Source organism: Notechis scutatus, chromosome 1, assembly GCF_049901735.1.
Source record: "Notechis scutatus isolate UNSWTSFEM ecotype Mainland chromosome 1, rNotScu1.2, whole genome shotgun sequence".
In the NCBI taxonomy this organism is placed as follows: Eukaryota; Metazoa; Chordata; class Lepidosauria; order Squamata; family Elapidae; genus Notechis; species Notechis scutatus.
Window position 1 is genome coordinate 237993736 of NC_142009.1, and position 14668 is coordinate 238008403.

General features: G+C 36.4%; 1 protein-coding gene and 1 long non-coding RNA gene across 2 annotated transcripts in view; both read left to right on the top strand.

The window, feature by feature from the left end:
* MUC2 (mucin 2, oligomeric mucus/gel-forming) overlaps nt 1–14668 on the top strand; it is a 66907-nt gene that overhangs the window by 23372 nt on the left and 28867 nt on the right. The window contains exons 17-25 of the mRNA XM_087949197.1: nt 17–69; nt 755–855; nt 1488–1639; nt 1801–1939; nt 3033–3137; nt 3673–3855; nt 5098–5340; nt 7660–7816; nt 8970–9101. Of these exons, the coding sequence (XP_087805323.1) occupies nt 17–69; nt 755–855; nt 1488–1639; nt 1801–1939; nt 3033–3137; nt 3673–3855; nt 5098–5340; nt 7660–7816; nt 8970–9101 (1265 nt within the window). The remainder of the gene's footprint in view (nt 1–16; nt 70–754; nt 856–1487; nt 1640–1800; nt 1940–3032; nt 3138–3672; nt 3856–5097; nt 5341–7659; nt 7817–8969; nt 9102–14668) is intronic.
* LOC148133285 (uncharacterized) lies at nt 9880–14528 on the top strand. Its single transcript, XR_015746640.1, has 3 exons — nt 9880–10030; nt 11427–11470; nt 14337–14528. It is a non-coding gene; the product is annotated as an uncharacterized LOC148133285 (long non-coding RNA).

Consider the following 14668-nt stretch of genomic DNA (forward strand, 5'->3'; position numbering starts at 1 on the left):
TATTTGCTATTTTTAGTGTTTGCAGAAATGGAAGATTTCAGTGTGTAACAGTGGATATACACCCTCACGGTAGGTATATTTTAATAATACACACATTTTTTCAATTTGAGCTATGTGTTGAATGACTCATTGTTTTGAAAATTTCCTTTTGACATGGATTACCATAAAGCCACTTCCTTCTGAACTTATTAGCTTTTCATTATATTATTATTATTATTATTATTATTATTATTATTATTATTATTATTATTATTATTATTATTATTATTATTATACACAAAAGTGACAGTATACACAGCAAACAAGATAACCATGCTGGATTTCATATCACAAATCACTAGTTGAACATTTACCAAGTGTTTAGGACTGCGTGATGTATCGGCGGATTATGCGGGCTGCAGCTGACCAATGGTGATCTTGTCAGCACCAATTCTTTTAAGTGCTTGCCTAGGTCTTTAGGCACATTAATAATAATAATAATAATAATAATAATAATAATAATAATAATAATAATAATAATAATAATAATAATAATAATAATAATAATAATAATAATAATAATAATAATAATAATAATAATAATAATTAGAGTCACTGTCTGGGACTGGAAAATAACTTAACAGTTCAAGTCCTAATTGAGAACCTAAGAACTGTTAAGGTAACATTTGAGTATATAGGCAGTTCTGAGTAAGGTGGTTGTTGTTGTTATTATTATTATTATTACCTATTCACAACCATGTTTTTTCCTTTTCAGAATGTTCATCCAATAAGACATATTTTGATTGCAACAACTTTGACTCTTGGTCTTCCCAAACGCCAGTACAACTTAGCTGTCAAACGCTGGGAACCGATCACGTATGTCTTTCTTCCATTCTGGCTTTTTTTTTACACCCGTATGCCAAAAGTGATGTAATTTTGATAGTGATTTCTGCTGCGAAGCTATTATCTTTAGTGAATTCCACTAAGACAAGGGTCTTCAAACTTGGTAAGTTTAAGACTTGTGGACTTCAACTCCCAGAATTCGTGAGCTAACATGACTGGAGGTCATAGTTGAAGTCCACAAGTCTTAAAGCTGCCAAGTTAGAAGATCCCCGCACTAAGAGAATACGGAGATGAACCAAGCCACTGCTTAAAGTGCCAACGTAAAGTCACTGGCCATTTCATATTTAAAAGCAAGAGGCCTACCAACATATATAGAATTCTTCCATTTTTTTGGAGGGAATAAATATGCCCCTGTAGAAATGAGAAAGCAATTTCTTCCCAAGCATATTTCAAGTAGTTGAAAGATTTTGAGACACAACTCCATATCTAACTTTAGCCCATACTGATTCCAAGTTGGTGATGCACTTTAAATAGTGCACTTGAGTGTGATTTGTCTTTCCAAAATATATATATGAACAAAAGTAAGGCATGAAAATTTTGATTGGCTAGATCGTATTAAGGTTGCTATGAAATAATCATGTGGGTATTATCCTTGTTTCCCATAGTTCCAGACTGAATGTATCTCAGGATGCATTTGCCCTGATGGCTTGATTGATGATGGCCGAGGGGGATGTGTAGCAGAAGATGACTGCCCTTGTATTCATAACCAGGTGTTTTATTCCAATGGAGAAAAAATAAAAGTTGGCTGCAACACATGGTAGGATATGCTATGTACAAAATAGAAATAGAAGATGAGAGTCATTTCTTATTTCACATCATTAATATTTTGATCTGTACCTTTAAAGCATTACATTGAGAGATATAGCTGGTCTTACTCCTTCCCTCCCTCCCCCCCTCTCTCTCTTTGATATTCTCTAGTACCTGCCAAAAAGGAAGCTGGAAATGCACCAACATAGTGTGTTATGGGACATGTACCATTTATGGCAGTGGCCATTTCATCACCTTTGATGGAAAATTCTATGATTTTGATGGTCACTGTGAATACGTGGCTTCTCAGGTAATATTCAGTTACTGGTACCAAGTTTTGTAGTAACCCAAATTATACATTTGAAGTGACTGTCAATTTTATTCCACGAATATCCATCAGAATTTCATTCCATGGAATCTTCTTACCCAGCAATAATTGCATTAAGAGTTTTTTTTGCACATAATTATTTTACCAAACTTCAAAAAGTCTGACTTGTATTGAATTCCATGATACTGAATTAAAACATTAACAACTTAACAACTCTTTGGATGGTTTTTGAAATTTATTTCATTCAATGTTGATAATATCTTTACTGGTAATAGGTATTCTTGTTCAAGGCACAAGAATAGGTATTCTTGTTCAAGGCACAAGAATACCTTCTTGTTTCAAACAAAAAAAAAGACTTCTCACCTTTTAAAACAGGAATTCCTAATGGGTAAGATATGCTGGCCTAGTTTATCTATGTCCTGCCAAATCTTGATCCTAACAGGGTACCTTCTTTAAGTTAGTATCTGTTTGACTTCCCATATGGATGCCATTACATTTAAGTGAAACTAAATTGCAGCTAAAACAAGTTTTACCATAATCTATTCTGTTGTTTCAACTGACTCACAAAATATTTTGGACATCTGGAACTGTAGTGTTGGTGTTTTAAAAGCTGGAAGAGTTCCTTTGCAATGACTCTTTGGGGTTTGTATTTTACAATCTCCATGTTTGTTGATTTTATCTCCTGACCATTTCAAATATTGTACCAATAATAAAGTGTTTCCTGGGTTACAGTTCTTCGAATGAACCTTATCTGAATGGTTTATCAATTACTTTGCCTCATTGTGCCTGTGACTATGACCACATTATGACATTAAATGACCAAATTGGTACCGATACAATAATTTTCAGCCAAATAAAACATGCTATTTTTAAAGACTAGCTCGTTAAATGCTTTTTTTGGGTGGGTAGGGGAAGTTGGTTAGTAAATGGTTTGAGACATGAATGTTCTCATAAACAAAAAGGAATGATTAACTGCACATTGTCCAGAATCGGTCTGTGAGTAAAATGTGAAACCTTACTTTTTTTTTATTTTGATTAATTTTAACTCTCTTTTGTTTTTGTCTATGCCCACTAGGATTACTGTGGTAACCAGCAAGGAACATTTAGTGTGATCACAGAGAACGTCCCCTGTGGAACAACAGGAGTTACCTGCTCCAAGGCCATTAAATTGTTTCTGGGGGTATGTATCGAGGACAGAAACGAATATGCCTGAGAAAGGTTGTTTGAAAGCAACCTTTCCTACCCAAAGAAACCAGAAAATGCTTTGAAGTCTTGAACAAATTGGACTCCACTCTACTTTTTCAAGACTGACATTAAGTAACATGGCATACGAAATTTAAATTTGCTAGATTGACAACTCAGTTGAAAGTTGAGGATTGGTCGTGTTATGTTATTAACAACAAAGCGTTAACAACAAATTTAAATTTATTTATTTTATTCTGCCTTTATTATTATTTTTTATAATCAATAAGCTTTTGCCTTCCTATACAGGAAGGGTTATTCTGATGACTGCTTTATAGAGAATGGACTTCTCTTTTTGATTCTACCTCACCCGTGGGCTGAAACGGGTTGCATTCCAAAAAGTGTAAACCTAAACAAAAAACATAATAAATGTGTTAATCCACTCTTCTTTGAGTGTACTGAGTAGGAGGGGCTATTTAAAATTCCATCTTCTGTTTTCGTCACATAGTCTCCATTGTATTTCTTCCTTTTAGACCACAGAGCTGAAGCTGCAAGAAAAACACATCGAAAAAATTGAGTGGAGTAACCACAGCTCTATAACATATTGGATTCGTGGAACAGTTGGGTTGTATACAGTAATTGAAGCCAGCAATGGAGTGATGCTCATCTGGGATAAGAAGACAACTATTTTCATCAAACTCATGCCCTACCATAAAGTCAGTGCTTCTAGAACGCTTTCCGCATAACATTTTTATGTTACTAATGTGGATGAGTATATTAAAAATATTTTGTTACAGTATTTATGTCTTAATACATGCTATATATCTCTATGTATATTATGATTTTGCACTATTATTTCTTGATAAATGTAGATTAATGCAATATGCACAACAAGTTATTGAACCCATCGGGGAGGAGTCACTGAATAATGTTTAAATAGGATTTAAATATATAGAATAAATGGGAGGAAGAGACAAATATTTTCCTCTCCAGTTTAGCTAAGCCTTGGGAAAATAGTGCACACCTTTTACTGGATCCAGCCCAAGGCAAACATGTAAAATGCTTAATGCAGATTTACTTAAAGCTTTTCATTTATTTATTTACAGTAAACTTCTTTTTCCATGCTGGTGATACATACCCGTTTGTAGTTATTTTAGTGTGTGTGGTATGAAGATATTGCTGTTTACTTGGTAATGATTATTTTAAATAAGTAAAATGACAGTGGAATACAGTGAATTTTTGAAATTGAATCTGGTTTAATTTCAAAAGTAAACAGACCAATTCTTTCCCTCTTCACACACTTATGTTTGCTTTCTTCTTCTTATATATGGAAAGTTCTGTACACAAAACTGTCATCTGGAATAGTGCATGCAAAGGAAGGAGCAGACTATCCCAGTTTTCTTACATACTAACTTTTTCCCCATCCTCTGGAACCCTAGACGTAATACAGGTAATTCTTAACTTAGGGCCACAATTGAACTCAACATTTCCATTGCTATACAAGATAGGTGTTAAATGTTTTGCTTCATTTTACAACCTTTCTTGCCACAGTTGTTAAGTGAATGACTGGAATTGTTAAATTAGTAACATGGTCTCAAAGTGAATCTGGCTTCCCCGTTGACTTTGCTTGTCAGCAGGTTGCAAAAGGCGATCATCGCATAACCCTGAAACACTGCAACCATCATAAATACATGCCAGTTGCCAAGCATCCAAATTTTGATCCCATGATCTTGGGGGTGCTGCCATCGTTGTAAATGTGTAAACCGTTGTAAATGTGAAAAACAATCACAAGTCACTTTTTTCCCATGCTGTTGTCATTTCAAATGGTCACTAAACAAATAGTTGTAAGTTGAGGACTACCTGTATTTCCACAACGGATCATGGTAGAAATATGAACCACATCAGTAAAATTATTCAAATTTATTTTAGCTTTGACGACGTGCTTTTCTTACTTGCAGGGGAAAGTCTGTGGTTTGTGTGGTAACTTTGATAACAAAGCCAGCAATGACTTCACAACAAGGAGTATGGCTCAAGACAAAGTCAATGCCTTGACATTTGGAAATTCATGGAAAAAGGATCCGGCTTGCCCTGATGTAGAGGTAGTCATTGAGCCCTGTGAGCTGAAGCCACATCGGAAAGCGTGGGCAGAGAAAGAGTGCAGCCTTATCAAAAGTAAAGTTTTTAAAATATGTCATCACAAGGTTAGTAGTTTTGGTTTGGTTTGGTTTGGTTTTGAGTTATATGGTGTTGGCAACTTTAAGATGTGTGGACTTCATCTCCCAGAATCCCTAAAATGCTGGTCAAGGAATCCTGGGTGTTGAAGTCCATACATTGTAAAATTGCCAAAATTTAAAAACACCATATTAGGGAATGCTTTGACGCAGTGTTCTTTAAAATAAAATAAACCACTGTCATAGGGGAGCCTTGGACTGTGACTATTGGTGTTGCTGTGCATCTGAACAATAGCTGCCCTGTATCAATTTTGGAAACATTAATTTATGAATCTTTTCCTTCCTGCTTCCACACTAATTTAACTATTTTTTTTAAAAAAAATGTCATTTAAATGCATATTTAAATATGTATTCTGAACATTTTCACAAGATACAAATTTAGAGATGCAACAACATTCCAGATATATATTTTCTAATGTATTGTCATTTTAAATATAGTTTTGTAATTACATTATGGTAATCATTTTTGAACAATGATATTCAGGGAAGGGAAAATTATGGTGCTTAGTTTTATTCCAATCCATTAGAACAGGAATTATGGTTCAAATAATTCCATGTTAGGTTCCACATAGACTGCTTTGCTTAAATACATCTGATCCAGAATGCAATGTTCAGCTATGTGAAGAAAGCAAACTTTAAGTAAAAATACAGTTTCCTTTCCCTAAGAATTGAGAGAAATTAAACTTTTAAGGGCCTGAAGCACCTTGGTGTTTCCAATGTGAATGGGATGGAACCTCATTCATCCACTGCATGTAGACTTATTTTATTTATTTTATTTTTTTATTTTGATTTGTCAATTGCTTACCATAATAGTACATAGTTATGAATACATGAAATGGGTACATATAAGAAAAATAAAAGAAACAATAGGACAGGGACGGTAGGCACATTGGGGTGCTTATGCACGCCCCCTACAGACCTCTTAGGAAAGGGGTGAGGTCAATAGCAGACAGTCTAAGGTTAAAGTTTTTGGGGTTTGGGGAAGGAACCACAGAGTCAGGTAGAGTATTCCAGACATTGACCACTCTGTTGCTGAAGTCATATTTCCTGCAATCAAATTTGGTGCTGTTAACCTTGAGTTTGTATCCATTGTGTGCTCTTGTATTGTTGTGGTTGAAGCTGAAGTATTCATTGATAGGTAAGTCATTGCAATGTATGATTTTATATACCATACTTAGATCAGACCGAAGATGGTGTAATTCAAGGTTTTCTAGGTCCAGAATTTCAAGTCTGGTGTAGGTATTCTACAACAAGTAGAGGAGTGGAGAACTCTTCTTGTGAAATATTTCTGGACTTTCTCAACTGTGCTAATATCAGATACGTAATGTGGGTTTCATACTGATGAGCTTTTATTTGCGTATTGGTCTAGCAAATGTTTTGTATGCTCTAGTTAGTAGTGTGATATTACCAGAGAAAAAGCTATGTAGGATTAGGTTAACAACTCTTAATGCCTTTTTGGCTCTGTAGTTACAGTGGGCTCTAGCACTTAGATCATTAGAGGTGAGTACTCCAAGATCCTTTACAGAGCTTGGATCATCAACAAGGTCTTGACTATTCAGCCTGTATTTTATTTTCTGATTTTTTTTGCCAATATGTAAGACAGAGCATTTATTTGTTGAGATTTGAAGTTGCCATTTGTTTGATCATTCTGATACATAGTCAAGGTCTTTTTGAAGGGTAGCAGTATTGTCTGTGGTATTGAACAGCTTTACATCATCAGCAAAGAGAACGCAGTTGCTCTTAATATGATCACAGAGGTCATTTATGTAGAGTATGAAGAGAGTTGGTCCTAGAACACTGCCTTGACACCACTATTGACAGGTACAGAATTTGATAGGACACTCCCAATTTTGACCATTTGTTGTCTGTTTGACAGGAATGCTTCTATCCACTTATGCAGTTGTCCAGAGATACCATAAGATTTTAGTTTTAGGAGTAGTTTGTCGTGTACCACTGAATCAAAGGCTTTACAGAAGTCTATGTAGATTGCGTCTATTGCTTTGCCCTGATCGAGTTGTGTAGTCCATATGTTTTTGCAGTGTAAGAGTTGCAGATTACAGGATAGTTTTTTTCTGACACCAAATTGTTTATTGGAGAGTAGGTTGTTTGTCTCTAAGTGGAGGATAATGGATTGGTTAATAATTGATTCCATGACTTTACAGGTGACGCAGCATAAGGAGATAACTGGAAGATCAACTTGCTCAATCCGTTTGCTGAGCTCTTCTGTGTTCAGAGGAAAATGCAGTCATGCAAATATCCAAATGCTGTGATTCTGTAATTTTTCAATAGGTGGATCCACAGCCATACTACGAAGCCTGTGTACATGATGCCTGTGCCTGTGATACCGGGGGAGACTGTGAATGCTTCTGTACTGCAGTTGCTGCCTATGCGCATGAATGCATCAAAGCTGAAGCATGCGTCCACTGGAGAACTCCAGATATATGCCGTAAGCATTCTAGAAAAACTACTGAAGTTCCAGGATAAGCATACAATATCCAGTTATCCCAAAGGATGATGATCTAGAAAACCCTAGACTATAATCTTTCACAAGCCTAGATGTGTTTATTTAATTTAGCTAAACCTAATCTTGGTAAGGTTTATTCTCTGAATAAACCTTAGACATTTTTTGCTAAAACCCTTTAGCTTTGTGATAAGGAATCCCTGAGGCCAGATACCGTCAGATGATGATCACAATAACAATAAACATTATTATCAAGTTCTCAAAATCATACATTGGAAGTTTTGCCAGAATTTGGGTTTCAATGCAGCAAAAATTACCAGGAACACAAAATTGACAAAGTTCTTGAAAATAAGCAAGTCAAGAACCTGCGGGACTTTTGGATGGCCCACAACACACTTTGTGGAAAAGAAAAAAGTCTGGTTCATTGATATTGCAGTACCATGGGATACATAAATTGAAGAGAAACAGCTAGAAAAAAATAACAAAATATTGTGTTCACATTGAAGTTGAGCTACTATGAGGAAGAAATAGGAGCCCTTGGAGCAATACCCTGCCTTGATACATGGACATTTTGAACTTTTTAGACCTGAATATATCAGAACTGCCTATATACACAGACATTACCCTAACAGCTCTTAGGTCTTTGGTTAGGACTTGAACTGTTAAATTTTTACCACTCCCAGGCTGTGAATCGAATTGAAGTTAATAATAATATAACAGCAAAAGCAAGCAAACAAGCAAGCAAACATACAAAAACCTCAAAAGGCAACATTTGATAGACCATCAGGTCATTTTCCGCTGTTAGCTTTCTATGTTTCCATGTTACTGACAAGTCAATTTAGATTAAAAAAATTACATGGAACAGTCTTTGCATCATTGCCTTTAAAGCCATCATTCTGCTTCCAGTATGTGTCCATGCACTTTTTATTAAAGATTCCTCCAAAAACATAGATAATGTTAGCATTAAAGACAGCCAGCGTAGGATACCTCTATATGATACCTCAGCTATATATCTATAGGATACCTAACTGTAGTGTTATTCATTAGTTTCTGCGATGTCACACAGAGATATCTTACATAGGATTTGAGGGCAAAAATTTATCTCCTTCTTTTCTAATGAGCAACTTTCTTTTTAAAGCAATCTTTTGTGAATACTACAATCCTAATAAAGATATATGTGAGTGGCACTATGAGCCCTGTGGACGTGATATTTTAACTTGCAAGATCCTCAATCAAGGCAGCACCAACTTTTCAGTGTCATTCTTAGAAGGTAAAAGACCTATTAATTTTTGGTGGATTTGTTCTTCTAGGACTGTTTGTTAGTCCAATAATTGGGGGAATGTGGTTGGGTCATTCAGCTGGGTGGTCAATAAACAAACATAAAATAAAAGTCATTCAGTGAGCTGATCCACTTTGGTAGGAAAGCTATGCTGCTTATTTATTTTTGGGCCAAAAATGGGTTGGTGCCACTGAGGTCCTTCCTGGTATTTGGTTTGGAGTTTAGGAAACATCCTTGTCTCTGATTAATGATTTTTAGCTTTTGCTTCATCAGAATGAAGACTGTTAAATGCCCAGGGACAAGATTTTTCTTTCTAATTGGCCATTTTATTTCTGTGCTTAGTCTACTAGACTGCTTTTTTGAAAAAAAAAAAACTGTTCCAAAGATTTAGATCTAAATTTCATTAGAGATAAAACACGACATGAGTGTTTCTTTAGCTACCAAAGTCTTGACTCTCAGTCTTTAATGAAAAGGGGATTCTCTTTTTTTGCCCCCTTTCTAGTATATTCTTAGTGTTATTATTCCAAGGGAAATATCAGGATAAACATACATAGAAGAAGTGCAGAATTGTGTCTGTCCCTTATAAATGACATCCAGTCAACTGGCTCTCTAGACTGAATAATTTCCATTTCCTTCTGATATATAAATCAAAGGGTTGTTTTTTTAAATCAAGTCTTTGGAGCATGTCTCTTTCATGCAATGCTTCTATGACACAGACAGATAATAGCTGCCATTTTACAAATTGCATCTTTTTGGACAATAGGATGCTACCCACGATGTCCTCCAGAATATCCAATCTACAATGAGGAGACCGAATCATGTGGAACAAAGGAAACATGTGGTTGCTACTATAATGATATTTACTATCCACCTGGACATCTCATCCCCAACTATGAACACCCAGAACTCTGCCACTCTTGGTATGTGAAAATATAAAGTGAATGGAGGAAGAACAGAAAAAAAGCATTTAAACAAATGTCGTTATTGAAACTATTCAGTTTCAAACTGTTGGATTTGTCTGTGAGTGTGTGACGAGAACAGCATTCTAAATTAGAAAGCACTTTAGGATAGAATACATTGAAAAGGGCGAAAGGTTAGAAGAGATGGGAATGCAAAATTGTGTACTCTCTCTTCCAGCTACTACTTCCTCCAGAAGTCAGTAAACTCATTTGATAGAAGAAAATGAGCTTGTCAGATAATCACCACCTTGTGTGTTTTTATAAGCTCCATAATGCTTCATATGCACTATTTATTTCTTATGATGACTTAAGAATACCATACTATGGATAAAGCAATAGCGGGAAAAGGTCTTTTGGCTAGCAAAGTGAACTGGTGTCCAGTGAGTTGGAACCCAGCTGCATGGAGAAGAACAAGAATTGTGGCAAGTCATGCCCATGCTTCCTTACCCCTCCTTCCCCCTCAACTGGCAAAACCACTGTGTATGCTGTTCTGAATGGTCCTTATCTTTCGGAAGAGATTATTAGGAACTTTGAGAGTAGCAGCAAGAAGAGACAATGATAGACCAGAGGTTTCCCCTTTTGGGGTCATTCAATTCATGAAGCTGTCTTCCACAAAACCTCTATATCTGGAGAGATGTTCATCTGAGGAATCCAAGGAGATGGAGATGTCCTAGTTGAGAGTTTGGGTTTTGACTAATCTCCAGAAGTCATTCAGCTTGCTTTTTATGTATAAAAAGTTAAAGAATAGTTTCATGCAATTTCTTCCTCTCTTTATGGGAGTTCAACGTTATAGCCCCCATTAAAATCCTCACTCAATGTCATATTGTGATAAAAATGCTATATAAAGCAATGTACACGCAAGGCTATCTTTTCTACAAAAAGAAAATGTCAGGAAGCAATCTCTCTCCTTCTTCCTTCCTTTTAAAGAGAAAATACTGGCAAAACGAAGGAGCTTAGTTGTAAAAAAACCAACAACAACAACCAGTTTTTGCCAAAGTTTTTTGGCACATGGTAAAAAAAATAGGTGGTGGTAACAAAAAGTAGGCCCTAAGGGGCAGTGTTTCCCAATTTTGACTTTGACTACCATAATTCCCTAGCCAGCATAGCCATTACTGAGATCTGACTCTATTCTAATATCTATTCCTGCCAGCGTTAACTTCCTGTCCTGTGAAATTATGGGAACAAATTACATTTATTATTAGAATTTCATGATGAATTCAAGGCACCACAAGAGCAATTGCAGAGTGAATATAGTCAGGCTACAAAAACTTAACAAAACTTCAATATTAAAGTTTAATATTGCTAAATAAATAAAACTTAAAATATTTTGTTTCTGTTTTTTTTTCAAAACTTTCAGTTACTGCAAGTCATCAGGAAATGTGATCTGTAAACATGACAAAGGTATGTTTTTCCTGTACAAAACCCAAGCAGCTTCCATATGTCACTCTTGAAAGAGCAAGCCGTGATTTGAGGTGTTTGTTTTAAAAAAATTTAAATTTCAAATATTAAGAATATCAGCTTTATTTTGAAACTTTTTTCTATACATGGTATATTTAAGGAAAGTCAAATTAAGTCCCAGTAAATATACATTTATGCGCAAATATTTATTTATTTATTTATAATTACCAGCCATCCTACAGTTCTAATACTTCGTAGTACAATGTTTAGTATAGTTCTCTGACAATGTACACAGCCATAATGGTTCTTGAGTTAGAGGGAAACTTTTAATATAGACCTGAGATGGTTGAAAGTTGGATATACAAACTGAATCCAATAAGGCACATAATATAGTTTATTGTAAAGTCCACTATGGAATAATGCTGGCAGCTATAAATTATATTTTTCAACCTGTAAATTGATTGCTTAGAATCTTGTGAAGAGGTATACAACTTCTTGAGGCTTGTTTAGCAAAGGGAAGAGCAGATTTGGGAGTATTTTGCCAAGGTTTTCCAGGTAATGTCTCTCATGTTTTTTGTCATATGGATTCTACCTTTCCAGTTTCAAAAGAGATGATAATAGTCATCTCTCATCCATTATTATGAGATCCTGTTTAGTTTGTTATACCAGATAACAAGGATGGAACTTTTGAAAGAGCAAAGCCAACTATCGGTGTGTTTGAATCTTACCAAACTATTTTAGCCAAAAGAGTGTAACAACAGCCAGAGGATATTCAAACTTCCTGAAGCAAGCAGTAGTTCATCCATTGATGAAAAGGCTTTTCAAAATGTGACAGATTGAAAATACTTACAACAATACACCAGTACACCAGTCGATCCAGGAGAGGGTCAGCTCGTGTTTACTGGATAGTTGAATAGAGCCTAGGCAGCATCACTTGGGAATGCTTTGAAATTAAATTCCTGAATCGAGCATTGTGGATGTTAGACTCTATGACAGAGGTCTCCAAACTTGGCAACTTTCAGACTTGTGAAGTTCAACTCCCAGAATTCCTCAACCAGCCATGCTGGCTGGGGAATCCTGGGAGTTGAAGTCCATAAGTCTCAAAGTTGCCAAGTTTGGAGATCCCTGCGCTATGACCTCTTTCAACTTTAGGATTCTGAATTCTATGAATGACCATCAAGCTGTCTCAAATTCCCACTTTGGGCAAGGTGACAGAATGATTCATAGCACAAGAATTAAAGTTTCTGGAGGAAACTGATTATCTGGGGCAATTTCAGATGAGATTCAGAGCTTGGTTTGCCCCTCTAACAGCTTTGGCCACTTTAACATTTTTATTCAAGAACCTAGGTAAGGCAGAATGTGTACGCCTTGATTCTCACAATTCTCTCAGGAGCTTTCACTGTTATTCATGGTGGGTTGCCTATCAGAGATACTGGCTTGTGGCTATTCAGATCCAACCTCACATATAAGACTCAGAATGTAGATGTGAAAGAGTCTGTTCAATGTAATTGGTGCTCTACGTAGTTTGCTAAAGATCTAAGAGATTTCTACACTTAACATTTATTTGAAATTGCTGGGAGAAGTAATCTAGGGCAGTGATCGCCAACTTGTGGGCCAGGGACCACTGGTGGGCTATGAGAAAAATTTGGTGGTCCGCAGAGAAATGTCCCCCCCAAGCACTCCCCCCAAAGCAATTAATCCAGGCTGCACAGGAACTCAAGGCTGCGCCACCCATATGGCCCGCCCAGCCGCTGGCCCTCACCTTTCGGCCGAGCGCAAACCTTACCTTGAGTAGAGCCACGCGATCTGGAACTGGAAGGTAACACCAACAGTGGAAGAGGGAAATCCACTTTGGGGTGGCTTGCTGACGTTGGTGGGAAAGTCAGTCCCATATTCCAGAGCTGTAGTAGTCACAGGACTGGCCCTTTGGTCATCTCGGAGCAGCTGCTCCTCCTGTCCATGGCAGGCCGGTGCACCCGGGTAGAGGAGCAGCTCCGGGATAACCAAAGGGTCAGTCCTATGACTACTGCAGCTCTGGAATATGGGACCGACTTTCCCACCAATGTCAGCAAACCACCGTCAGTCAAAATATTAGTGGTCCACGGGATTTAAAATTATGAGTTTGGTAAAGGTTGGCGACCCCTGATCTAGGGCTATAGGATAAGATGTCTATAGATAGATGTTATCCAGTTGGGCATCTCACCCAACTAATGTGGCTATTCATATCTTGAAATGATGTCTGAAATCTGTAGAATTTGATGTTACAAAATGGGATTAAAACTTGATAAGAAGAAGTATTCTTTCTGAAGAATAAGGCTCTCTCACCAGCCTATGGGATTACATTTCTCTGAAGGAATGGATATATAATTTAGAGACATGCTCCCATTCAGCTTTGCTACATGTTGCTCAGGTCATATACCTTCTTTTTTCAAAATTTGGCTGGTATATCATTATGAATAGTTCTGCAACATTTTGATATAACCCAAATCTTGTCACTTATTGATTAAATCATTATGTAGTTCACTTACAATTGCCCTTAAAGATTCTTTGGAAAGTATAGCTGGTCAAATATGGCAACCCAGGTTGTAACTGGCTCTAAAAGATCAAACCATAAAATGGCACTCTAGCTGGCTAGTTACCAGTTCACTTCTTGATGTCATTAAAGGTATAAGTTAAGACACTTAAGACTTTAAAGGTTTTGGATCAAAGCCCTTTAGAATATGGCTGGCCTGTTAAAAAAACATGAGAAGTTTTTTTTTCTGAACTCATTCCTCTTGAAGTGAAGCTAACATTGCAAGGAAACAACTGTTCAGCTCTCAGGTTGTGAATTTTTTTTCTGTCTGAACTTTGTTAATATCTTTTTACACAGAGTGTTGTGTTTATGATGGCAAAGAGTATAACGTAGGAGACATCATTGTTAACAAAACTGATTCATGTGTGTACCTAATATGCACACTAAATGGCACCATGGAAATTAAATATGATGGATGCAAATTTTCCTCTTCTACAACCATTTCCAGCACTGTTACTACAACTACTACAACCACCACCACCACTACTACCAGCCCAAGTAAGCTCCCAGTGTTAATAATTCTTTTTATTACCTTGGAGGACAATAAACTTGTATAGAAATTTGGTTGATAATACCATGTTGAGCTGTGTTCAGTGTGGAAACTTTGCCAATTTTCTCTAAAACTCTTA